The 27,067-nt window shown below is 41.7% G+C and overlaps 1 protein-coding gene across 10 annotated transcripts in view; it reads left to right on the top strand.

Annotated features, from left to right (window-relative positions):
- The window catches only part of AFF2 (ALF transcription elongation factor 2), a 446,304-nt gene that overhangs the window by 267,650 nt on the left and 151,587 nt on the right, over positions 1-27,067 (top strand). For all 10 annotated transcript variants that reach the window (XM_069015464.1, XM_069015466.1, XM_069015463.1 and 7 more), the window contains one exon: positions 21,207-21,251. In XM_069015464.1, the coding sequence (XP_068871565.1) occupies positions 21,207-21,251 (45 nt within the window). The remainder of the gene's footprint in view (positions 1-21,206; positions 21,252-27,067) is intronic.

Here is a 27,067-nt window from a genome sequence, read left to right as displayed (position 1 = left end):
TTACTTTGGTCAGATGGTTGGAGTGGAAAGTAATTGATTTGATCTCAGCAGTGTACAAAGAAGCAATCTAAGCCTGACAAAACAAAACAAAAAATCTGACCTGTAAGAGTCATCGATCTCCAGCAGTAAGAGCAGAGGGCATGGGCAGGACTCCTGGGGGTAGGTCCTCAGCTCCTGTAAATTGTCGCAGCTGTTACAAGTCAATGGTGTTTGAAGTCACTGACAGTTTTGCCAGTGGAGGTCTCAGACCCTGCATTCGGTTCCCAGTTCCCCGTTCAACCTCCAGAAAACTCTTGCTCCTCTCAGGTCCCTGGATATGTTGCTGTCTCCTCTCCATGGAGCAGCACTTGTCGCATTCCTGTGCCTCCATTCTCTCCCTCTATCCCAACTCACCTGCTTGGAATTAAGTCCAAGCCCAAGGCAAACTTTTACAGTCTTTGGAGGTGTTTTACTTCCAGTGCATCAGGAAGCCCCTTCACATCTTGGTGCTGTTGGTAGCAATGGTTCCAAGGAAAGGTGGATCAGGAGGGAAAGGCATTCAGGCTTTCTCTGAATGACTATGTGTCAGTCCAGCATATAGAGAGTGTGCTCTCAAAGCCATGGAGATCAATAAATTATCTCCTTCCAACTCCTTTTCTTATCCAGAGACCCTGAGTCTTATACAAACACGTCTTGAGCCTGCTTCGGGGATGGCCCTGTAGCACAATGGTTCCCTGATCTGTTTCTGCAGTTGTTTGCTGAGGTTATGGTATGGTGTTGTCATTGCTGAAGGAGTTATGTTGTTAAACTGCACTTTCCAGTTTTATTGGCATCATCCTGTTCTTGTTGAGCTTAGTTTTACGATAGACTGCCTGAATAAGTAGAAACACTTGCTCTGTTTTCTTGTATAACCCACTCCTGACAGAGCCTTTACATTTATAAACCTGCATTTGTAAAAGTTTTAGGTTATAATCTCGGCTGCCCCACATCCTTGGAGAGCATCTAGACCACCAAACACATGCAAATGGGGTGAGAAGGAGCAGTCAGTAGGAGCTTAGATGCAGAGCACCACTAGGAAGGAAAAACAAGGGTATCAGCTGGTTTTTTACCTCTACCAGCATATATGATATTATTGGAGCTAAATCACACGTTATTGGGATTTTGCAGGTAACCCTTAGCATACACTCAAATAAAGCTGTGGCTCATTCAACTCCTTGCCTATGTTCAAGTGGTTGCAGTTTTCCCCTGCAGCACCAATGGAAAAAATAACTTGAACGAACAATACTCATAGCAATTTTCTCTTCCTACTAAGTGCTAATCCGTAGGGTATCTCCTTGGCAAAAAAGAGCCAGTTGTACCAAAATATCAACCTGAGTTTCCTAACACAGCCAATTGAGCATTAAGAAAAATGTTAAATGCCTTTTAGGTCTGATGCAGAAGACTTTTTAGTTCCTTGGAAAAGACTCCCATCAGATGTTAGAGCAGTTGTAGGGGATTTAACCCCCAGAAGGCATAGGAAAGGCCCTTTTTGAGACTGTTACCTGGGCTAAGCTGTTACCTGTTTGATTTTGGGAAGGATGTGAGATCAACTTTGCCTAACAACCAGCTGTAAAACTGGCAGGAAAAAAGAGCAGCAGCAGCCCAATTGCGAACATCATACTGAGTATTATGTTTTGGGTAAATAAATATAGAAAAGAATAAGTGGAAATCTTCCTCTAATAGGAAAATGCATCAATGATACTGTAATTAGAACCAACATTATTCAACTGCAAGAAAGTATTTATTTTACTGTGATTACAACAGTTGTTTATTCTAGGGAGCTGTATCCAGAAGCAGAATATCCAAACTGGGTATCCAGCAGAATATCCAGCAGCTGTCTAAAACAAGTTTGTTAAAATTCTGCATAGTGGCTCAATAGATACTTGTCAGGAGAGCCTCAAGACAGTGCAGCTGGGTCACAGCACAGTTACAGCCCTGTGCCTCTGAGTGGGTACCTGGGGAGCAACAAGGTGGCAGCCCGGGCCATGCAGAAGGAGCAGGCACAAGGCTGGTACAGCTGCACATAAAATTAGTCTTTTCCAGCACTGCCATGTTCCTGCCATGCATTCAGCCATAACAGATTTTATCCCAGAGACGAGACTTAATAGCCTGGATGTGTTTTCAGAGCTTTAAGAGTGGATTTTTTAAAAGATGTGTGTTTATATATTGACTTTCAATCTAGAACAATGACCACTCTACACACGCTGGGGCGGAGCATCCTCCTTCCAGTTATTTAAACATTCCCAAACTAAACACACAGTTCAGTTCCATTCCTGTGCTCTGTCATCAGGCGAAAATGATCAGCTCCAGCAGCAAAGCCAAGTTTACAGCCAGACTCATGAGGCTGATCCCAGGTACCTTGTTACCACCACCTGCTCAGTAGACCTTCCTAGAAGGCAGCGGCTGAGGAGACCACGGTGGCTGGACAGACTGGCTAAGGATCTCTGCCAAGGAAGGGAGAGACCAGGTGTCTCTGCTTCATAGACTCCTACCTGAAATCTGGAGGTGCTGATAACCCCCAGTCATTCAGAATATTCAGAAACATTACCAGGACGTTGGATGTGAATTAACAGTTTAATAAAATGTTGTGGGTTAGTTCTGAGGCTTCATGTCAAGCCAGGGAAATTAGTCTCCCTGTGTCCTCCCCCTCTGCCCTGCTGTGAGTCTGGTGACTGGGCTGGTCACTCTGGGCTTTGTCCTTTGTGTCCAAAGTGAGCAGAGAAGCGGTGCCAGCCCTGCCCATTGCTCTGACAAGAGCTGAGTGTGCTGGAGCTGGTGCCAGGGCTGCGCTTGCCAGCCCTTAACTGCATAAACAGAGACGCTGGGAGGTGAGGCAGGGTTGTGCTGGGACACTTCTGCTACAGCCATCTAGGCCACCAAGAGTGTCCTCAATCTCACATTAGACTTACAGCTTTTGGGTTCTTGCTGTGAAGCCAAAGCTCTCACAAGGAAATGCTCCGTGACTGGCTCTGTGCCTGCAACCAAGGTGCTGTTGTAGGGAATCCTGAAATGGCTTTTCCCTGTCAGATGTGATGTGGTGTTCCCAGATGCCCTGTGCCATTGTTCTGGCCTTTGGGGAGGAGCTGAGGGTCAGACAGGGAGTGCAGTCTCCTGGATTGCATGGGAAGCATCTGGTAGAGCAGCAAGCTGGGGTCTCCCGAGAAGCCCTGACACCTGGTACGGCCATTCAGGCACTGGGGCAGTCCTTGGGGAAAGCTGTAGATTGCCCTGAATTGGTTCCTATTGCCGGCAAGCAGCAGGCACCAGCTTCTGGCACTTGCTCATTGTTTTGAGTGCTGTTAGGTGGGACACTGCAGGGGGGATGCAAGCCAATACTTTGTATGAAAATATTTAGAAAGAGATAAGAAGAACCTGCTTTTCATCTAGTCTCATTCTTCCCTGCCAGCCTGTGCTTTCTTTCAGCTCAGGAGACTGAAGTCTTCTGTTCTCTTGTAAAAAGAAGTCACTCTGTGAGCAGAGGAGCTAATGAAGCCTGGCTTGTAATGTCTCTCTCTCATGTGGATCCTCTGATATCTTACAAAGGGGGAGCTTTATTAGCTTTTCCTGAAATGGGACAGCAGTAGGGTCCTTCTCCTCTCCCCCACTGCCTTCTTTTCAAACTCTGAAGAGTTTCTGTATCTTTTGACCTTGATGCTGGACAGCAGGGGTGAGTTGAACACCCTTTTTGTGTGAGAGCATAAACACATGCATTATTTCTTACTCCCATGACTGCAATCCATGGGTGTCAGGAATCAGGCTAAAAATAAAACAAACATATTCCCTGAAATTAAAAAGAAGCATCAGTGTTCAGGTGACTTCATGGTATAAACTGAGGAATTGTCTAAAAAGGTGAAAAATAAGGCCTGTAGAGGGCTAAGCTGAAATCTGCTCACTCATAGCGAAAGGAGTCGATACTTTATTGGAAGAGTGGGGTGTTGCTCCTTAAACTTATATATCTGTTAACACATACACAAGACAACCTCCTCTGTTTAGTCCATGTGTCAGCTTTCCCTTGTTTTATGGTTAGAATTAGTAAGGCAGGAAAAGAATGGTTCATCCCTGCCACTAACAGGCAGAGGGAGGCAAGGGAAGCTGAATGGGTTAAAATCAGTGCTGGCTTCAAACATCAGATTTTCCTTGTCAGTTTGTCACAAACACAACCATATTTAAATTCAGCTGCCTGGGTAACACCCAAAAGCTATCATTGCACTAATGCAATTATGATAGTGCATCAATTGCTGTAAATCACAAAGCTATAGATAGGGTGTAGTTGTCATGTTCTTTGTGATTAAAAGATGTAGAATCTCTAATCACTGCAACCAGAGAGTCTGTCATCGATAAAGGGAATCTGGAGCTGGAGAGCAGTATTGATTGTGCCAAGGAATTTGCAGACTCTATTTCTCAGCTTTTGCACACTTTGAACAGCATTTCAAGATGCACCATCAGCTTCACACACGGCCCCCACACCCCCTGGGCTGGGGCACTAAATGAGCAGGTTAACATCTGCCTTGCTCTGGCTCTCTAGCAAAAGGGCATTCAGGAGATAATAATTTTTTTGGCAATTTCCTGTCCAAAGGGACATGCTTTTGGTATGTCAAAATCAGAAATGGTGCAGGGGAGTAATGACCATTCCCCAGCACAGCCTCACATCACGCTGGTGTTGGGGGTCTTGGTGTCCCCCATCGCGCTGGTGCCAAACCCGTGTGAGCTGCGTGTGGCTGGCAGAGGTGACCTGCAGAGCCCACAGCATGGCCCCTGTGCTGGGCCCAGCCCCAGAACAAGCCAGCCTTTTCTCTGTTGTGGCTTTAAATACCTCCTTGAACTTCTGTGCAAATGACACGACTCCTCTACCTGTAACTGAGAATCAAGGCTTTGTGGCATCATGTCAGTTCTTATCATCCATGTTCCTCTTCTTTAGGAAAACAAAACCAAAACCACATACATAATAACCCCCCCAAAATAATTTATGGACAATATTCATAAATTATTTACATTCACACTGTAGAATTGTAGGGGAAAAATGAATATTAAATGATCAAATATGATGAAATGGAAGGATAGTGCTGGATTGTCAGGCTGCTTGGTTGTTTTTCATGCATTTGGCTGTTTGTTTGCTTTTCTGTCAAGAATCTCCATGGATCAACATAGGAAGAATTTATGTGATTTTTTGATTAATATGTAGCATGTGGTTAGAAAGCTTTTATATGTTTATAGCTTTCATCTACAATCACACAGTTCCTTGTATTGGTCTGTGTGCATATGGATGTGTGTATATGCACAGTATCTGTATGTAAATGTTTTTAAACTGATATTCTTTGTATAGAAATACTATACCCTCTTGTTGCAATTTTTCTGGTTTTCACCACTCTCTTCTTTATGCTTGGGTGGTCATATTTTGAAATTTCCCCAGGACCAGTTTTTCATGCAGTCACGTTTCTCATCACATCTGAAGGATGTTGTGCTTCGCATGGTAATTAGGTCCTCTTTGTTTCATCTGCTGAACCGCTCTCTGTTACTTCCTGCAGCACACTCACGACTGGAGGCTATTGCTGAAATGTTAGAGCAGTGGAGATTCTCTAGGAGTAAACAGCTTCATGTTAACTTGGGGTTTTTTGGTTTTTTTAACGCTGATTTACATCCTGTTTAAACCTTGTGCAATTATATTATCCTTCTTGCTTTCTTAGAGTAATGCCATTTATTGAAATAATTTATTATTGCATTGTGTGGCTGGTGGGCGTATATGGAAATCATCTGAGTATTTACACAAATGTATGACTTTATATATAAAATCCCACAAGTATCTCTGTCCCTCCCTAAGGCTTGGAAAGGCTCATGGCTTTGCTGGGAGCACAAGCTGCTGTCAAATGTTGCAGAGTTTATGCTTTCATGGCTGAAAAGAAAGCTGTGATTGTTAGTTATTCTGACCCCGCTGAGGGCAGGCTGAGGGTGGCACTGGGCTGTGTGTGGGGGCCTGAGCAGGCTCTGGGCAGGGGTGGCAATTTTCAGGGGAGTCCCTCTTTGTGGATGCTGGGGACATGGCTCAGCAGGGACCGGCAGCCAGCGCTCCTGTGAGCTTGGCCAGGCCATCTCTGAGAAGGGAACTTCTGCCAGCACAATTTTATTACCTCCCTTCTAGCTGTCAAGTTACAATAGAGAATCAGCTCCTAAGTTTTTAGCTTTTGTTGTTTAAAAGAAGACTTTCCAAACCTGCACGACCCCTTTTGCTGGTGTGTCCAGCTCACGCATTTTAGGGCTGGCAGGTTGCTCCAGCGGGAGCCAAAGGGCAACTCATGTGAGGCAGCTCAGCTCAGGTTGTGCTGCTGCACCAGTGAACCCTGATGGAGCTGGGGAAGGCAACAGAAACCAGGTCAGGTTTGCCTTGAGGCTGCTGGGGAACCCCTGCCTGGGGTCCCTGCAGAGAGACATTCAGGGCAGGAGCACTGGAAATGCCTACGGTGTCTCAAGAAATGTGAAGTGATCTAGTAACTGACCCTGAATTCCCTTTGAGTCGGTACAAAGCTCTGGAATGCCTTTTTGCAAAACATAACCCACTGCTACACCAGGAACCAACACATGTCTGACCTGCCTGGCTGCTGGAGGCCAGAAGGAGGGTGGACAGGCACGAGCCCTCCGAGGAGCTCATGGTGGCAGGGCAGGGGTGGCAGCAGGAAGGTTTTTCACCCTGTTTTGTTGAATAACAGAGCTGGTATGTGTCGGGTATGCTGCTGGCCCAGGTGGTGCTCATGTATAAACATGGGGGTGCAGATAGGTTTGGGAGAGATGTGAACAGCGGTGATAGACAGTGAGTGCTTCTGCCAACACATGGAATTCCTACTGGTTGATTGTCTTTTCCTTGTTTTCCCTGTCATAATTAATAATACTGCAGTTACTCTGATTATAATGATTGCATATCCCTTTAAGTGGTATCTAGATGGAGGTTTACATGGCATTTTTTCCTTGTTTGTGTGTTCTGCAAGCATATTAAGAAAGTCTCTAAAATAATATTAGCAAACATCAAGTAAAATCCTCTCTGCTGAAGGGCTGATGAGATCATGTGTGTATGACTGTGTGTTATCTTGAGCTGACACATGGAATTAAGTCTTGGACTATCCTCACCTAGGAAGACATCATTCTGCCAGCTTTTTCTCTCTTCTGGCCATTTCAGACACAACAGCTTTTTCTCTTCAGCCAGTTAAAGCAGGGCTGTTCTCTGGAAAAGCCAATGAGAAAAATCTGGCAATTCAATAATTTCTGAGAGTTTCTTCTGTTTCATTTTGTTGAGCTTACTGGTTGCACACAAACAGAAGCATTTGTGTCAAAACACCACCCACACAGTTAGCCCTGCAACAATGCTGTGATTTTAATAAACTGAGTTGTATGTGGAAGGGAAACTGGATTTTCTGTTATCCCACTGGCAAAGTTGTTGGTGAGGAAAGCCTGAAATTGAGCCTTGCAGCTCTGCAACTTGGGGGACACAGTTTGTACAGTGGAAGATCAAATTTAGCAGTGCTGCCACTTCTTTTAATATTGTTTTATTTTATTAGGTTTTAAAAGTTCTAGGAACTTGTGACAATCAGGATCAGACATTTAGGCATTTTCTTAGTTGGCTTTTTTATTTACTAAAACAAATTCTGTGTTGTTTCTTTCTGGAGCTCCTGCCATTATTTTGTTTTGTTTCCTTCATGAAAATGGTTTAACAGGTTGAAATCAGTAGGAAACCCCTCCATTTTGTTTTGTTTTTTTTTTAAATCATCAAATAATTTCAAAATTTCATCTTTCTGTAAGGGTTTTAAAATATTGTTTTAAGTCCAAATCAAAGCAATTCCCCTTCCTCCCTCCAATTAAAAATTATCATTAGGCAACAAATTGCTCATTGTGTGGCTTAACGTGAGTGTCAATCTTGCATTCAGATCTCCAAGTCACTGTCTGATGGGGAAATTTTCCCCCATCTGTTTCCATTTCTACACTGCAAGTTCAGCCTGGCACATGAGCCTGCTGCAGTTGTGGGGCTTGTGATCCATATTTAATTCACCTAACTTTCAGTCTTTAGCTGAGACTCCCCAGTTAAGCACCGTGATGACCCTGGCCTCTCTCTGTAGTCAGTGCAGACGTGGGTTCACCCAGAAGGTGACTCTGCTCATGGAATATCTCAATTAAGTGCCTAAAGAATAACTTCTCTAAGATCAAGCTGCTATGTGCTTTAAGCAGTTCCACTAAAAGAAACCTCGTTGGCTTACAGAGACATGCTGATAATGGGCTCATTGGCTTGTTAGGTCAGCCAGCAAACGGATGCTGGAGGTCCTTGGGGCTTAAGTACCAAGACAGCATTGTATTTCTGGGGAGATCATGCATTTCAAGGGTGTGATGTGAGACACGAGGCTGAAAGTCATCCCCAAGCTGCATTTATTCCCCTGAAATGCTCAGTGTGTCAGACCTGATTTCAGTTATAAAATGGAAATAATAGATAAAAAAGGTCAAACCATTTGTTGAGGATTGACATTTACAGCAGTCAGGAATCTCCAGTCGTATACAGCTTTGTGTATATATGTCACTCCTATATGACACCATCCTGCTGAGGATCTCCAAACCACTGTTTCCTGCTACACCTGGGTGATGGCAAGTTATCTGTTGCTTTTTTTGTTTCTACAGATACCTAAACATAGAAACGTAGAGTTAATTAACTTGCCCAAAGCTGCAGTACACATCTAGCAAAATGAAAACTCCTGAAATCTCTCTGTGGCTTCAAAATTCTTTTATCTCTTACTGTAATAAATTTTGTCAGAATAATTTTGTGAAATAAAACTGTTTGAAATTAACTGTTTTCATTGAAAGGTGAGTGTTAAAGCACTTGTGTCCTGATTCTGTTGCAGGCACAGGAGTTGTGCATTGAGTCATTGACAATTTGTGGATTGAGTGCAGTGCAGGAAAATAGGTAAGCCTAGACAGGGATCCAGAGAGCAGTTGCTACTTGTGTGGCATCCAGGACCTGAACACAGAGTGCTGCAGGAGCATCACACTGTGTGTGTGAAGTAACTCTAGCAGCAGTCCAGAGAACCATAGGTGATCTTTGCCATTGGGATCGATGGGGGAGGAAAGGGAGAGAGAAATACACACTCAGTTACATGCACAAACACCCACGTGCAGAGTAGGAGACACCTCATATAGGCTGGAAACGGCAAAGTAATTAAAGGTGCTGAAGCAGGAAGTGCCAAGTCACCCTCACCAAGGGTACAGGAGGTTTGCTAATGTCACTGCTGATGTCCCAAAGGTATCTTGCAATTCTGGTATTTGTCTCTGATGCCCTCTGTGAGATTTGCATTGCCCTGGTCTGTTTTCTCATTGCCTTAATGGTGTGACTTTGAGAGCTGAGATCACTGTTCCTCAAGGAGACCCAGCACACCCCCAGTAAATGTGGTCTGCAGGGCTGTTTTCTTACCACTGCTCATGTATTGCTGCAGAATTATTTCTCAGTGCTTTGAATTAACGGGTTCATATCCTGGCACTCAGGATTTAAGGGGCCTTGTGCAGATAAAGACAGTAGAATTTATAGAGCAAATACAACAGTAGTCTTGAAAGCATTGATAAAATGACCTATCATTGGATAACAGGTATTAGAACATGTTCCCTTTTCCCCCTTCCTGCTCCCCAGTAGGAAGCTTTTTAGCCTCTGGATAAGATGTCAAGAATTATTTGTCAATCCCAACTTCAAAAATAAAGAAAAAAAATGTTTAGACTTAATGAAACATGTCTTCTAAGTTAACTTAAATGCTTGTTTAGATAGTTTTTGAGATTAGTCTAAGAATAATAAACTGCTCTTTATATGGAACTTCCTGGCCAGAGACCTCTGGGCAGCTCCAGAATACCAGAAGAAAGGATTTACAGCCCACTGACTACTTAAAATGGTGATGTTATTTTCAGATGCAAAATCTCAGATTCCTTTTGCCTTTATGACAACATTTGGTGAAGAGGAAAAGCTGTCTACTGTTCCTTCAGGTTCTGGAGTTACTCTTTATAGCATGGTGCACATAGGTCAGGTTATTTAGCTGGAATTTGGACCTTTTACAGATCTGTGTCATGTCTTCTATGCAGATTTGGTTTTCTGCTTATGGCATTGGTCAGAATAAATGGAAGGATAGGATCTGCCCTGGCTGCTGTAGGGGATTTTTTTGGCATGTCCCCAGTCTCCTAATAAATCAGTGTCTTTCCTAGTCCATTTCTGATGGGATTCGGCAGCAGGTCAGCATCCTTAGGTAAAGAAAGGCTTCCTGAAGTGAGCAGCAGTCACTGAAGGTAAATTAATGGAAGCTGGCATCTGCTGATCTCTTTGACAATAAGGAATTTCACTGCCAACATTTAAAAACCATTGGAAATGGTCTCCATTGGAAACCAGATTTCGACTTTCTGCCCTGGGCTGCCAGAAGTATTTCAGCATAAAATGCTAAAGTAAGTTGAACTTTCAATTATAATTTCAATGACTGTCTAGTGGAATGGATTAATGCTCTGGCACTGCACCTTTGAGGCTTTGGCTGGAATCTTGTAGGATAAAAATCTGTCTGCTTTGACAGTTGAAAAGGTCAGAAGTGAAATAATGTCAGGTGGTCTTAGCCCAATTCAATGTCTCGATTTAGAAGTAGATGTAGAAGTTGTTGATGCGGGGTATCATATGAGATCATTTTCAAAAATACAAATATTTTTATTTACATTTTGTCATCAAAATTAAATGTAAATAGCTGCATTTGGGAGAGCTGGAGCTTAGTTCATCCTTCAGGAAAACTGGATTGCAAAGTGAGCAAAATGCAGGTTACAATATGGGGTACCTTCAGCTCAAAAGCTTGATTTCAATCAACTGGAAATTGATTTCCTGATACTTGACTGTGTCAAGGATAGTTTACTTAAATATTTTTAAAGTTTAATTTGGGAATTTTTATTAGCTGAGAGTGTATAGAAAGACTGTGTTTTTCCCACTGTTGAGGCAGGGCAAGAGGTCTCTTCAATTTACTTTTTGAAGCTGCTGCAATTCAATTCCTAATCTTATTAAATAGGATTGTGGTTAAGGAGCAAAATATGGATATTTGCAGAATGCATTTTTCTCTGATTTGAATACATACTTATATAATTTTATATGATGATAATGTATAAAAATAAATTGCTTCTCCAGACATCCCTGTGGAAAGGTCACTATGCAAAAATTTGTGGCAGTAGTAACAGGAATTTCTGTTGGGAAAAGGAGCAAATCAGGGCTTGGGGCTGTGTGTCTCAGTGATGGGGACAGTGGCTAACAGAGCTCCAGAGCACCTTTGCTGCTTTTGATCCATCCCAGCCCCGCTTCTCCCCAGCCCTCCTCACATGTCGGGCAGCCTTGGCCCTGCTCCACAAGTGAAGTCGCAGATTTGCTTTGCTTGTTTCAATAAGAAACACATCCAGGACAGTGCAAATTGAAAATCAGCCATCATGCATGCTACATAAATTACCCAGTTCTGCTTGGTAATCCATTACAGATGATTAAATAAATGAGTGGCTGTGTCCTGTTCAGCACTGGTAAATCTTTGTTTTATTTAATTCCTTGTTCCTTGTATGTGTGTGTGTATGTGGGGTGTTGTGGGATTTTTTCTAGTTGGGTTTCCATCTTAAGGCAAAGAAACCACAGTCTCCATGTGATCATGATGCAGTGCAAGAGCTGGTGGGACTGTCCATATGTTGTAAAGATTAATTGGCATTCAGTTAGGGCCCATAAAGCAGGGCATTAGCCTCTGCTTTGCCTTCAGTTCATGTAGTGGGCACAGACAAAAGTCTATTTCTGATGTGTAACATGTACTTTTTAGCAGGCTGATTCTCCCAGTTGCAAAACCTTAGAAGAGCTTCAGAGATTCAGGTACTGCTTAATGTGGGGCAGTCATAACACGGTCTTGCTTTGCTCTGCTGAGATCTGCTAAGTGGGGCCCAGGGGACCATTGAAACCACAGAATTATCTTTTATTTGTTCTATAGATTTTTCTGACCAAAAAAAAATGTAATACATCACTATCTTCACCCTTCCAAGACGTGTGGTTTAATTGCGGTGTGGACCCGGAGGGTCGTCGGTGTTGCCTGTGGTGGGTGCCAGGGGTGGCAGAGGCCAAGTGCCCCCACTACAAACCATTATTTATAAAGGAACAAAGTGGTAATTTTGCAACTATCGCTGCTCAAATATGGGGCCGTTTCCCTAGTAATAAAACTATTACTCTGTAACTGTTTACTTATCAGGCGACCATTATGTGATTGATGACCTGAAAATGGAGGTTATCTTTCAATTCATTTGAAATGCAAACTGACTAGAAAATCTATAGTTATTGCCTCGTATTTTTAAGCAAAATCAGGCACCTACATTGACTTCCTATTTACATTTCTTTGAGAAGAAAAATCACATAAAAGCTATCAAGAAACACATTTCACAGCAGGCAAATTAATTGGTTTTACTGTATTTGAATGGAGGGTTTGTCAAATAAAACATGCCATGACAGTTAATAGTGTCATTTAGAGGCAGAAAATTATTGGCTTATTTGTTATTGGATAAAAGGAAGGCAAACACTTTGTATTAGGAAGTTTTAATGTGTTTAAAATCCTCATTAGGGATTTATGGACATTCTTGCTTAGCATAGCGCCTCATTAATTTGAGGCTAAACAGTTACTTCTGTGTTTCAATTGCAATTTTTTTTCCCTTTTCTTTAATTAGATCTCGCATTAGAGTTTGGTCTCTACACCACTGGAGATGTAGAATTAATTAATGTGATTTATAAATCTAATGGAAGTGAGTTATTCTTAGATATCTTTTCATTTTAGTGAGCAGTTTAACTGCACACAGCATAAGTGCACACAGATCTAAGAGATTTGGGGAGCTCAGGAAAAGTATGCAACTTCTGCATTGAATACATTTAGCAGTGTCCCTTGGCATTAATAGATCAAAGCATTTTAATTAGAAATGTAACTAAAAGAGAGACCATAAAGATCCCATTCAAAATCAGATTTTCCTTGTTCTAAGTTCTGTACTGTCCAAAAAGTGTTATTTTCACTCCCCTTTTGTAGATGATCATGACATTCAGTGGCAGTTGGGATAATTGCATGTCTTACTATTTAATGAGCATAAAATCTGATTCTTAATGTATTTTGAGTTTGGATGCAATCACAATAAAAACATCTTCATTAATTGTACTACTTTGTTTGTATTAATAAAAGGAAAATATCTTTTATTTCCTATAAGAATTTAATTTGATTGAAGTTTGTGTTAAAAATGTATCTGTGTAGGCTAGTTACGTTAACAAGTAGAGTTGGTGTTTAAACCCTAAGATATTTCAAAATACATTTGTTTCCCCCAGAGCAGGAACAGGTCCTTGCCCTTTGAATTCTGGCCTTCTATTTTGAAGACAGTCTGAGGTTGTGACTTGCACGTTGTGACTGTGGTGGAAGGATGTATGAAAACAACTAATTTGCAAACAAGCTCTGAGCAATTAGTTTGCTTCCCAGCACTGGCCTTGCAGCTGTGCAAACTGCCATACAAATTATACCCAGGAGTACATTCTTCTGTGAGGACATTCATATACCTGCTTTAAAAAGCAGGAGTGAAACAGGTAACCAACACAACCACCCACTGTATCTGTGTAGTCACAGGAGAGGTACTGCCAAACGTAAATACACATTTAAGAAGGTTCCTCTTTAAAACCTCCAAAGAAATGGTACAGTCTGAATTCACAGGGTCAAATAATGCTTCAGGTTACACTGGTGCAACCTCACTGACATCAGGGGAGTTTTGGTCCTGTCGCAAAGGCCACAGTCTGAGCTGGTGACTTTGCTACTATTTTAGCAGAATTTACACAACTCTTGTCTGATGCTGCTCTTGTGGTGGCACATACTGGGAACAGACACCACATTCCACAAATGTGAAATAGATTTAAAGGAGATCCAATTCAAACTTATATTAAATTTAGACAGCTGTGTCTGTATAGTAAAGGGATTTTGCAGGATTTCCAAGAGGTTCTACTCAAAGGGTTACACTGAGAATAAATACAGTGTCTAATTTACATTCCCCTAACTGAGGGCAAATGGACTTGTAAGCAAAGCTCCCTTCATGCCTTTTATACTGCTTCATTGTCTTAGGAGAAGTTAAATTTCATTGACACTGGCAAAAGGAGGAAAAGAAACAGACACTTGATCATTATTTGTGCCACACCACATATCTCACCGCAGCAGAGGGTTGCACAGTCTGTCAGGCTTGAATGTTTCAAGTGGACAAGTGCACGGTGGCATTTTAGGTCAGGGAGCCTTTTATCATCACTTTAGTGAAAATGTATAAGGTAACGTCTTCCAGAATAAGGTGAAAATGCCAAGGCACGTAAGAAAATGTATCTATTTTATGTAAGTAAATAAATACTTGACGTTATTAGAGAAAGAGAAACAGAAAGAGAGGAAGGAAGGAAAATAAGTTTGACATTCCAAATTTCCGTACTCTTTGTCAGTATTAAATTATTAGAACAGTCTTTATGCAATGTGTTTTGGTCATAAATTAAGTACTGCAAAAGCCACTTTTGTTGGGGCCTGGCCCAATACTGGCATTATCAGATACTCTGGTATTATCACTATGGTGTTTGTCTAAAATACTACATTCAAAATATTCCATAAGTAAAATGTGCAGCCTTACCTACATTAAGAAACTCTCAGGAGACCCTGAAGTGAGAGATCACTTTATCAGTCTTCTCTCCCTATTAGAGTTTGGCAATTTACTGCATGAAAATAATGGTGAACCATTGAGTTTAAATTGAACATCAGCATATTGTGCTTTCAAGGAGAATGTTTTATGCTGATCAAGACTGAAATGGTATTGTTAAAAGAAAACACCAAAGAAATGAAAAAAGAAAAAAAATGGACTAAATACAACACATAGTGGGAAGAGCAAGAAAAGTGTAATTGTCACATCCATGTCAGTCTGGTTTAAAAGTTGCTGTAGCAGAACTAAATGCCAGTGAAAAAACATTGTCCTTGTAGTTGGATTTGCTCAGACTGGTAAAAAAGGTCGTTGTAAGCTGAGTTCTTTGTAGGGAGATGAAACTGAATCCCTTTCAGTGTGGGGTTAGTCAACACTCCTGGTGTGACTGCACAGGAGAGGAGCATACGAGAGTCATTGGCTTTTGTATGAAACTAAAGGTACCCACTGTGGGCAGCTTTGGCTTCTGAACTAGAGACTTTTTGGGAAGGTCACTAAAATCAGTGTGAGTCTGATTCAGTCATGTTTTGGACCACACTAGTAAGTTGTTTTTCCTAGCTAAGGTGCTTTACCTGGGGGAAAAGGCATAAACTTCTGTAGCCACCACTGGAAGCGCAGCTCTGACTGCAGGCCAGGCTGCCTTAGCTTAACAAATGAATTAACTTGCTCCTTAAAATTCTTCTGTGTTTTCAGGTTCTCCAGTAAATGTGTATTTTACACAGCTTCTGCAGTATTTGTATTAAAGGAGAACAGAGGAGCAGCTTTCTGTATTTTGTTTTAGGCAATAGTTTTTCTTTCTCTCTTAATTTTTTATATATATAAAAAGCATATATTTCCACAGACATTTTAATCAGCCCCAGGAGATATTTCTGGGGTTAAAATAATGGGAAATGTAGTCTTCTCATGGTATTTTGGTTCCAGGATGGTGGAGGCACTAAAAGAAAACAGTGGATATACATTATTTAGGAGCCACAAATGGCTCCCTTGAAAATGAATAAGCCTGTGAAAAACACATGTATGTATTTGAATACCAAGGGAGCAATTTTGGGTGTGTTTTTTTTTTTAATACCACCATGTTTGACTTCATTCAGTTTCCTCCAAAATGCAAACATACAGCCCTAAAGTATGTTGGTGTTATCTCCACAAATATCAAATACACCAGAAAAAAACTACAGTCAGGTTGCAATATTCATTCCTTGTTCTTTTGCTGCTCCCATTCTGACACATTTGCACTAAAGTTAGTAAGGGAAGGGCCAAGAGCCTCCCAGCTAGTGAGATTAGTTGGCATCTATTCCAGGTGTCTTTAACATGAGTGACATTTTTTGGACACAGTATTGAGATAGGAAACAGAATCATGAGCTGTGAAACAATCCAAGGAGGTTTGAACAGTGGACTCTGAGCAGCAGTGTGAACTTTACTTGAAGTAAATGTGGAACAATCTTCTCAAGAGGAGAAATGTGTAGTCAGATGGGAGCTGAGGGGAACATTGGGAGCAACTAAAGTGGGGAAATGAAGCCTGAGTGTGCGAGAAAATACTGATGGCAGTCAAAGGAGAGATGGTGATGGAAGGACATGGGTGCGTGCTCCACATGCAGGTGAAGTATTGCATGTTCTTAGATTTATAATGAGCATGTAGCAAGAATTGAACCATAGGTTCATACAGGTTTGGAGGGATGTTCAAGGATCATCTAGTCCAATGTGTTGTATCTGGAAACTCTGCTATTTGTAGTACTGCCCCATCCATTTCCCACTCATATTAATCAGAAAAAATCAGAAAAACCAAGCATTCTCTGTTAATGGGGAGCCTGGCAGGAGCTGGAGGCACTCAGAGGACAAGGCTTGTGCTGACTGTCCTCTTTTTGCTGTTTCTGGTTTTCTAAGTGTTTTCCTCTTATCACTGTGTGGTGCACACTGGAAATGATCAATCAAGGCTCATGCGCTGGATCTTTTTATGCTGGCAAGTGAAAAATCAATTTGTGTTCGAAGGAGTAAACAGTAGCATGAGTTTCATTTCCCCAGAGTCAAAATGGATTCCTTGATAAAGGAGATGACAAGGAAAGCTGAGCTCTTGATGTATAAGCACATAGGTGCTCATGTGCAAGAAATGAGTGGGCTCCTACATTCATTTTACATGCTACACTTATCTTTTCAGTAAAACAAAGATAGGAAGAAGAGATTACTTGTTGAATGCCAATTGCATGTCAATAAAACCGGGGGGATTGTTCATGAACAGTTTATCCAGATGAAAATGTAGTCGGTCAGTTCTGGCAAAGACATTATTCATGCTGTATTTCTGCTTTATGGCACTACATTTGAATTTTCAGAACTATTCTCACAAGTCTGTTGGAAGATTGTGTTGCTAACATTTCTGAAAAATGTCTGCTATTGGATGTAAATTACAGGGAAAAGAGTCTTTATATGATATTTCTGTGCCACAAAAACAAAATCTGATCTCATGCAGGTTAAAAATTGTCCAGGAGGTAAGAGTAGTCAAGGAACTTTAGAATGAATAAATGGAAGGTTAGACCAACGTGACTCATCAGATATTGTAACCATTCACCCAATGTCATTTGATCTGTATAACATTAAAGGCTACTATTCCCTCACTCTTAGATTTCTGCCCTCCTTCCCTCCCTTTAAAGTTCAGCACTGAGCCACCCAAGCCATACATTAAACCTTTGGTTCCACATCATTTAAGCTCTCTCCTCTCTCCTGTGAGACCAAAAAGTGAAGAAAACTGTAGAATACTGGCTTGTGTTAGGTGGAATATTTTGACCATCTGACCTTTCCTTTTTTATTTTCTCTTTTTTTTTAGCAAGCAATATTTAAAAGTAAACATGAAGCTTTTTGATGCAAAAGAGTTTTGCCAGATTAAAAGGAAATTGGAAGATGAGTTCAGTGTAGCATGTAGCTGTTGTGAAATCTTCTTGCTTTGATTGAAGTTTTATTACCTCAGGACGTCAGTCTGCAGCTTGTGTAGCATTCACTGTTCTTCAGTGTGGGGTTTGTGAATGCACTGCTGGCTGAGAGAAGAGCTCATGATGTGAATTGCAACCACTCGGTCTTGCGGAAGCCGAATTCCTGGAATCTGTCCTTTCAGCTGAGTTAGACCATGCTGCTCACAAAGGAAGAAAAGCACCAAAAGCATGCACAAGTGCAAGCTGTGCCCTCCTTTTTAGACTCTGATTAGTGACAAAAGCTGAAGAGGAGAGAGAGGGGATGGAGAATCACGTAATGGGTCCTAAAATGCTTGATTTTTATTAGATTAGGAGAGTAGTAGTATGGGATGAATGTCCAATCTTGACTAAACTACAGGAGGAATGTGGAAATTTATTAATGGCAATTCTAATAACAATTTGCTGTAGCGCTAGCACTTGAGAAAGTGATGAATATTGTATCTGCTCAGTTTCATTCTGTCCCAGTGAATCTCTGCTTGGATGCCATGGTGTGCCATGTGGGCCCGCTCGCACTTGTTAGCTGAACGCGAGAGTTTATGGACAATTAAACTCGCAATTTTTAATTCACATTTTGAAAGGTTGAGAGGTTGTTCTTTCTTTTTTTTTTCCAAGACAGACTAAATTTCTAATAGATCTGTGCCTTTTAAGTCTCTTAGAATGTGCAACTGCAGCATGAATTTAGAAAAATGGTCTCATTTCTTTAGAAATCCATTAATAGTAATGTACTGAAAGACTCTTACATTGATCTTCTCTCTGATAGCCATGTTGTAATAATTATTCTTTTAATGTTTGCATCAATCTAAATGTTTTCCTCTTTGTGCTTGCTCCTACTTGGATCTCCCTATATGACAATCACAGCACTTTGACATCTTGCAGTGCTTTAATACCAGTGATTCAAAACAAAGCAGTGCCAAAGGGAACAAAAGTTCTGTCAAGCCATTAAAATCTTCTTTGCCATTAACACAATTAAATTGATGCATGAGCATTTAAAGTTATTAGCAAGTGGTGCCAGCAGAAGCTGGTTGTGGTTGCATAATATATAGTGGGCTTCATTAAAAGTAAAATGGTATGTTTATTGTTATTATCATCATTAGTTCTGAAGTAACATAAACTTAAACAGGACTGTGAACTGGGAGAGGACTGTGAGACAACTAAGAACATACTCTGTCCTGTATTAATAGTCAGGGACACAGTCATCACATCTCTAAACAAAGAAATACATGTGGTACTTTGGCTAATCATTACAGCTGGCATGTGTAATGGCAGGGAAGGGTGTTGAATAAAGAGAGCTTCTGTACCTCTGCTGCTCTCACTCTTCCCAGTCTGACTCACTGAGCTGGATTTTGGGCTGCTCCTGTTTCTGTGGTGAGAAATTTTGTGGTTGATGTGTACACTGTAAGCTTATTGGGGGACTATTTGTTTTGTTTTCTCATATTCTAACGTATTAGTTTTTCAACGAGAAAAATGAGGCGTGTATTAGAGACACATGTTCTGTCCCACTGCACAGTGCAGTAATACCCCTGCTTGCTAACCTTTTGATTAACCATATTCCTCACTGAATGGGGAGCTGGTCTGAGGAATGGAAAACAGATTAGCAGAGAACTTAAAAGGTATTGAGAGGGAAAACAGTGATTTAAGTGAAAAGGAGGGAGATGAAGGAAGTCTCATGAAGTCCAAGTCCTGTGGTGTAAGGATGGACTGCATGCCTGTTGCAGTTCATGCTGACCACTCACTGGCAGTTCTGAGCCAGGCTTGTTAGGTAATTTGAGCTGAGTAGGAACTGGGAACAAGAGGTAAGGCTCCTTTTTTGGTTGTTTGGCAGTTTTAAAGTGATATTGTGGAAAATTATAATCTATAATAGATAAAAATCACTAATACCCCTGTGGTGTCGTCATATTCACTTGTGTAATCCTTTACCAAGATACTGATGAACTGTTGGGAATTCAGAGAACAGTGATGAAATAAGCCAAAGGGGAGGAAAATCTTGTTTATCAGGAAAGAAGGTAAAAGTTGAAAATACAGCATTTGAGAAAAATGGAGTATATTTCTGCATGTCTCTGTATAGTGTAAATGTGAAGGGAAGTAATTAATTACTTCCAGTAGTAGGAAGAGCTCTACAAAAAAGCTGAGGTGACACAGAAAACAAAATTTTAACCATTTTAAAGAAAGTACCAAGTAGTTTACAACACTCCAAATTTTATTAAAGGAAGGGATGGGAGACCCATTTCCCTACAGTTTTTGGGTCAGACTAACCATAGTACTAGAAGATACGGGGAAAATGTGCTACATTAGCAGAGCATGAGCTTGGTGATCTAAGAGGTCTCTGTGGTCTTTGACTTTTGTAGCTGTGTGGATTTATTCTTGAAGCTTAGTGCTGGCTGAAATGCAGGCAGAAGGCCATGGTCGCTGCTTTTGGTCAAGCTCTATAGCAGATTAGGATGACAGGGATTAAGTTTAGTCATGAGTATCTTTCACCAAACTAGTTACTAAGGGCAATAAGGTAGAAGAATCAGGCAGAAAAGTCTCACTGAATATTTATGGCACAAAGGACTTACCTGTGCTTTGGTACCTTCCTGAATATTGTCTCTTCCTCTCCTCCTTTACCCTGTGATAAAAGCCACCATAGCTACCTACAAGTGCCACAGAATGGTTGTATATACAGGTCACATCTGCCTGTTGTTTCTGTAATTGTTCACAGTTTAAAGATTTTGTGCTCTTTCGTATCCTTGGAATAAGGGATTGTGGCAGATGCTGTAAGTACCATTTAACAAGTATTTTCAATTGGAATATTTTAGCAGCATCATCGTGTGTCTGCGTGGGTGTGCTTGGGTGCAGAGGTAAATATCATCTTTCTGAAGGGAGAAGGAGCAGCTGTCAGGCCTCTTGAGGTGAATACCTGTGTGCTGTGCAGGCTGCAGAGGACACTGAACCTGCAACAGGCTGATGGAGTGAGGGACAACAAAATCAGCAACCACCCTTATAGTCCAACCAGTATTTTACTACAGTATGTATTTAAGTTTTAAGAGCTGTCTGGGCTGTTAGCCTATTAAGCTGTAGGATAAGATAGTTGATGATAACAGCTTTCTCCTAACTGTTATCACCTCTGTCCTTCGCTGCAGCATGTGGCAAGTTAAACCAAACCTCGCCCTCTCTCTGAAGGCTGCCGATAGGAGTAACAGTGGGATCTTCTTCAATTACAGAAGTTTCAGGCAATTCCACTGCCAGTTCTCAACTGTGAGGAAATCAGAGTACTTTATTGCTTCAAAACTGTCGTTAGTAACACAAAGCAGCGTGGAAGAAAAAAACAACTTTTGACAAAATGGGTCCTGCTGATGATTTATGTTGATCTGAACTGGAAAATTTGGTAGGCAGCAAGCATGGATACAGCAGTCTTCAAACAGAGGCAGTTGCTTGTTAGCTGTTCACCTGTGTGGTTGTAGTCACTGAACTTTGCATCCAGCACCTGACTAAACATTTCTTTTTTTTCTTTAAACCTAGGTTGCCCTTCCCAATGACTCCAGCTGTGTGGAAGAAATACTGCGGGTAAGTAATACCCTTTGCTTTTTTATCTCCTGTATAATTGTAGTGCTGTTATTTTCATCTTCCAAGGAGAGGCCTCATAGGGCTGTCTTTAACACTGTAGTTAAATAATAACATATCAATGGGTCTGTATTAAGAGACACAGACAAGGGGTAGGCCCAGGGTGCTCCTTATTAAGATCAGTTCACCTAATACTCTGCATCTGCCAGCTTGTTTGAGTCAGGATTTACACATGTTCGTGCTCTTTTCAAGCTCTCAGTCTCTGAGTCTATCCAGGACACGTTTCCTACCCTGAGGTAGAGTTGCCTTAATTCTCTCACTCACAAACTGACCTACAGTCTTCCTCCTTCCCCTAGACTACAATTGCTCATCATTCATGGTTTTGTTAAAGACTTACAGAAGTTTTTTCTGTGGTCTTTGGTCAGTGATTGAATACAGAAAATTGCAACTCCAAACTGAGAATGGCTTAATTGCAACAAGATCATGTAATAAAAAGGGAGTGTGCACAAGTTATATGCCTTACTTCAGGTGTAAGATGGGCTTTTCTTCAGACACCCCAACTTTGGGGTTCCCTGTTGGCAGTGAGATTTTCCTGGGGGCAGTTTTGCAACCCACCAGTCCCTTTCTCAGATTTGGGTTTCTGTCCTTATGGGTTGAGTTTCCCATCTATCAGAGCTACCTCCCTGGGATTGCCAGCCAGCCTGCTGGTTTTAGATGTAGAAGGGAAAAAATTTCAGTGGGAATTTGTGCCAGCCATGTCCTTATAACTGGGAGGTAGTGCTGCAGACTTACCCAGACCTGAAATCATGTGTAACAGTCATGCCAACTTGCTTGCAAACACTTACTCTTCCTTATAAAGTAAAATAAGCTTCTCACTATTCACTGCAATTTGGAGTAAAATAGTTTGGAAAACTTGCTCCTGCTTTGTGTACACACATTATCTTGGGCTGCTCTAGATGTCCTTATGGGTTGGCATAAGTGTGTTGAGGCAGTGGGCAGGCATGCTCGTGCAGACCTGCAGTAAGGGAGAAGATCCTGCATAAGCACACAGGAGCAATGAATGCAAGGAAATAAATAACATTTACTTTCAACCTTCAAAGTGAGCAGAGGTTTATTACCTATAGAACACTAAGGGAGCAAAGGAAATGTTGAAAGGCTGTGCAAGATACTTGGTACATTTTCAGTGTCTTCTTCCCCTCTTTATATATTTCAGTTAGGTTCATTACTGTATTTGGAATGAATGACTTGTTGGCTGGGGAAAGCAGTTGTTTTCAGTAAACAGCATCAAAAGAAAATGTGATGTGGTGAATTTCAGGGATCAATCATCCAGGTGACAGTTTTAATGTGGGAACAGTGCGCATTAATCACAGGAAACAGAAATGTCTTTTTTGTAATCAAGAGTGGTGACCCTATTTCCTACCCCATGACTGTAATTTGAGTCAACAAACAAGCACAATATGCTGGGCTTCCTTTTGAAACCTGTCGAGATTGGAGCAGGACTTTCAGCCTTTGGAGGATGGGGATGAACTGCAGAATCCTGCACCAGTAGGCCACTGAACTTGGGGGCACTCTTTGGGTGGAGAGAGCAGGGATTTGGCAGGTTTCCATGTCTCTGGGGATCTCTCTCACAAGACATGTAATGGGCATGGGAAGAAGGGATACAAACCAGCAGATCATCCTGGACTATAGCTGCAGGTGCCCAGAGGCATCCCCTGTGCCCAGCCTGGAATAAACCTGTCCACCAGAGCCACTGGCATAGCCAGAAGGCACCTTGAGCACATGACATCTGTGGTGGGGTGCAGATACAGTCTTGGCACGTGGACCTCAGCCGTGGTTCCCCTGGGGTTCTCCCTCCCATGTGCAGGAGGGTGGTTTGGTGCTGCTTCACGGGGTCTCTGTGCCCTTGGGGCGGAGTTGGGCTGTTCTGGGTAGCCACAGGCTGCCTGCAGCCTTTGGTAACCTGCCTGCACTGGGCTGCACAGCCCCGCCTGGGTGAGCACAGCAACCACAGAGCTGCTGTGGGACTGCCCAGAAAGACCCAGCAGACCCCAGCCCCAGCTGGAGGCCCTCAGGGCAGCAGCTCAGGATTCCAACTGCACGTGGTGCTGAAGCACCCCTGGCAGTAGAGGTACCTGGGTTTTGTCAGAGTTTTACTTTGTTCTTCTCAAATTTATGCTGCAGAACAAGCTAGCAGGAAATGTGTTTTCGCTGCATGCAGGGTATCATATTCTACTTGACAGGCAATGGAGAGAAAATAAGAGAATGTGATGCCCAGCAGTGGTCAAAATCCAGTCTTTGGGCTCCCCATGGAAACCCCATGTCAGAGGATTAAGGCTGGCTGCTCCACATGAAAGAATGACCCTTGATTTCAGCAGAAATTTGCACTTTGAGAATCTAGATTAAGTTTCCAGCCCTGACAGGTACTTTTTGGCCTTTCAGGGCCATTTACATAGGCTCTGATTAACTTTTGGGAGTATGGCTCTCAGCTCCCTCAGTAAAAAAAACAGGTTATTCACATTTCTGTCCTGTCAGGGGTGTTACAGAGGTAAACACAAAGGATTCCAAGAGAGTCAAGCCCCAAAGGTGGACAGCTGGGCTGTAATTGTGCATTTTGCCCCTCCAGACCACTGCCAACCCCTGGCAGTTTCTGCTCTGGGCCATGTCTGCTGCCAAGCTGTGCTCCCCAAAGGGCTGGGGAAGGGTGCTCTGCCTGCCAGCCTCCCTCCCTTGGACCAATGCATGCCTTGAAGTTTGCCCTTTTTCTCTGTTTTTGTTTCTGATTCGTTTTGGCTTTTTAAGTTGGGGAATTTAGTGATTTAATTCAGTTCCATCCCCCAGAAAGACACAGTTACTCTCAAGGGTTTCTTTGCTAGGCTTTACAAGGAAGAGGTACTCCTGCAAAGATCTGTGACCTCTGATTTTACACCACTCTTTTTTCAAACTGAACTTGATTAATGGTTTCTGTAATTGTAGGGGATTCTAATTCCTAATCTGTCTTTTTTTTTTTTTTTTCCATCTTGGAAAAAAAAGGTTTAATTGAATTTATATTCTAAAATTTTCAACTGAGTGAGGGGAAAGGTCTTGACTCCATTCAGACCCCTGTGTCTTCAGAGACAAAATTTCACAGTCCTTTAGATTTCCTGAAACACTTAGCTACTTATGTCATCTTGTGTAAATGCTTTAAGGACTGCTCCCAATACTACAGCCAAAGGTTAATGGCAGGTTAATCAAAGGTCTCCTGTTGATTTTACTTTTCTAACCAGGATGGCTGAGATGGTTGTGAAAAATAATAATAAATAATAGTAATAATCATCATCATCATCTCTTATATAACTGAGGCCAAGCAGTAGTGATAGCACAGATTGCATTTAATACAAGTTGCTAATACCAAACTGAATGATAAAGGCAAATACCTGGTGGTCAACACTTTCTTCTGTTCCAAAATGTGTTTGGGTTTTTTTTTTTTTTCAAGCCAATGCAATGGTTTTGAAAGTGTGGAATATGGAAGACAGGCAATTAAAAGTATGTGTGTGTAACTCACATTTTATTAATATGGATTTAAATTAAGTTGTCACTTGCTATGTACATCCATTGAAAAATGAGTTCATTGAAATGTTGTGATCCAAAGTGCAGATGGGGCGGGAGAGCTGACATTTAAAACCAGTCTCCAAAGCTGTTACTTGTGCCACTTGTACCAGTGCTTTACATCAGTGTGCCTTGCTGTCACTGCATGTGATGTGAACCATATGCTGGCCCAGGCAAAGGGGGTGTGTAGGTGACACTGAGGGTGAACAAGCAGTGCTCCTTTTCCTATCTGTGGAGAGCACAGAAGGGACCTTCCTTAGCATTGGTTTACCTCTGGCTAAAGAGTTGATAAGCACACAACATTGCACAGGGGAGAAAGGAAATGTTATTTAACTAAATTTTCTGGAGGACTTGCAGTGTAAATTGGATGTTTGGGCTGGGTGTTCAGGCAATCCATTGGACATAATCCAGCAGCAGCCAGGCCCTGGTCTGTGCACTGCAGCTTTCGTGGCTGTGTCGTCACCATCTGGGCAGGCACTGCTGTCTGGAAATCCGTCCCTGCTTAGAGGAACAAAAGAATTCTTGTACGTGCATATTCACTGTAGGAAGGCTTCAAGTAACTAGATGGACTTCTGATGTTATGTGGACAGCTGTGATACTAATTAGAAGCTGTCTAGTCTGGAAGCAAAATAGATCCCAAATATAGTTCAGATTGTAGTAAGTGTAAAAATGACTGGAGTTAAATGAGCAAAGTCTGTAATTTGTATGGTCGTCTTCTGATGACTAGCTCCTGTCTAATGACATTGGAGAATATGTAAATTGATCAGCAGGTGAAAATGCCCTTGACTCTGCAAATTATGTGTAGAATCACGTTCCTCATGCCAATTGAAAGCACTAACAGATTTAATATCTCACCCAGAGCTGAAGTGAGTTGTTCACATAGCAAAATTAGACTGTAACAGATACAGCCCATTATTTGCCCCTCAGTAATTGTTTTCTCTTCTAAAATACAAACCAACATTGAAGAATGATGCTAAACCTAATTATAATAATTGTAATTTGAAAAATACAGGTACGCTGTCCAGTGTGGTTACAAATGCACTTAGTAGCTGACGGGTAGTTTAAATATTTTCATGTGGAGTCTGGGGGCTTGCTGGGGAGGACATGATGTGAATTTAAAATGATTATCTAGATGTCATTGGACAAGTGAATAACGAGCTGACTGGCCTAGTAAATCATGTAAACCTGTCAAATGTGGGAACACGTTGGGGAGGAGATGATGTCAAGTAACAGTAACTTAGCAACCTGGCATTTAGCTGTCCAGAGAATGAGTAAGAGTAGCCACTTTTAAATAGCTGAGTAAATAAATGAATCCCTATACGTCTTAGGTGTGCTATAAAAATAGCCTAGCACCGTATGTTTTGTGTCAAGCTGCTTCTTTCTCCTGGATAAGGTGATTTATTATTTCTATTGAAATGAAAAAATGGATTGAAAAGTTAACCCACGTGTAAATGTGGATCTGTGGCCTTTGTCCCTGCTCTGGTGTGCAGCCTTTTAAAGTGTGCAAGGAACGAGTAATAGCCTGCTTTGAGAGTTGTTTTTTTCCTTCAGACTTTGTTTATGTACACAAAGATTTGGATGGATAAAAACAATTAATTTCTTAGCAATTTCTAAGCCATTGCATTTTCAAGCTTTTTATCAGCATTTTCTCAATGGAGGCAGAACCAGTTTCTGCTCTCACATCAATATAAATCAAGGGGTAATTCCACTGACCTCTGATCTCATTTGAGTTCATTGAATTCTTCTTCCTCCCACACTGGTATAAATTGGCAGCAGCTCCACTTATGTTGCTGCTGCTATTAAATAAAAAGGAGTTACCTCTGCATTACTTTAGGTATACATAAAAGCAGAGACCAGTTCTTTGCTCTGATGACTGTCTAGACGTGGTCTCGCTCCAGAAAATGGAAATGGTGAGTATTTCTTTGAGAACAGCTCCTTCCTGGTTTGGTAGGTGATCAGCTCAGTTCTGGTCTCAGTATCACCACATTATCACCATAAGCATTCAGCAACAATTCCAGGAAGGTCAAAGGAAGCCTTTTCCCAGCATTTTGTGCACTGTCCAGTATACACACAGGAAGGATGAGATCAATAGTTGGAGTCATTTGAGGACAGCCTGGTATAAGCTTGGAGTGCAAAAGGCTCCTTGGGAGCTGGAGAAGGCATTCTCAGGTCTTCCCAGCCTAGAGCACACCCTCGGCCCCGTGTGCTGCACCTGACCGTGGCAGAACAGGATT

Source organism: Aphelocoma coerulescens, chromosome 4A (assembly GCF_041296385.1).
Source record: "Aphelocoma coerulescens isolate FSJ_1873_10779 chromosome 4A, UR_Acoe_1.0, whole genome shotgun sequence".
In the NCBI taxonomy this organism is placed as follows: domain Eukaryota; kingdom Metazoa; phylum Chordata; class Aves; order Passeriformes; family Corvidae; genus Aphelocoma; species Aphelocoma coerulescens.
Note: the sequence above shows the minus strand (reverse complement) of the source record. Positions and strands in the feature narration are given on the sequence as shown.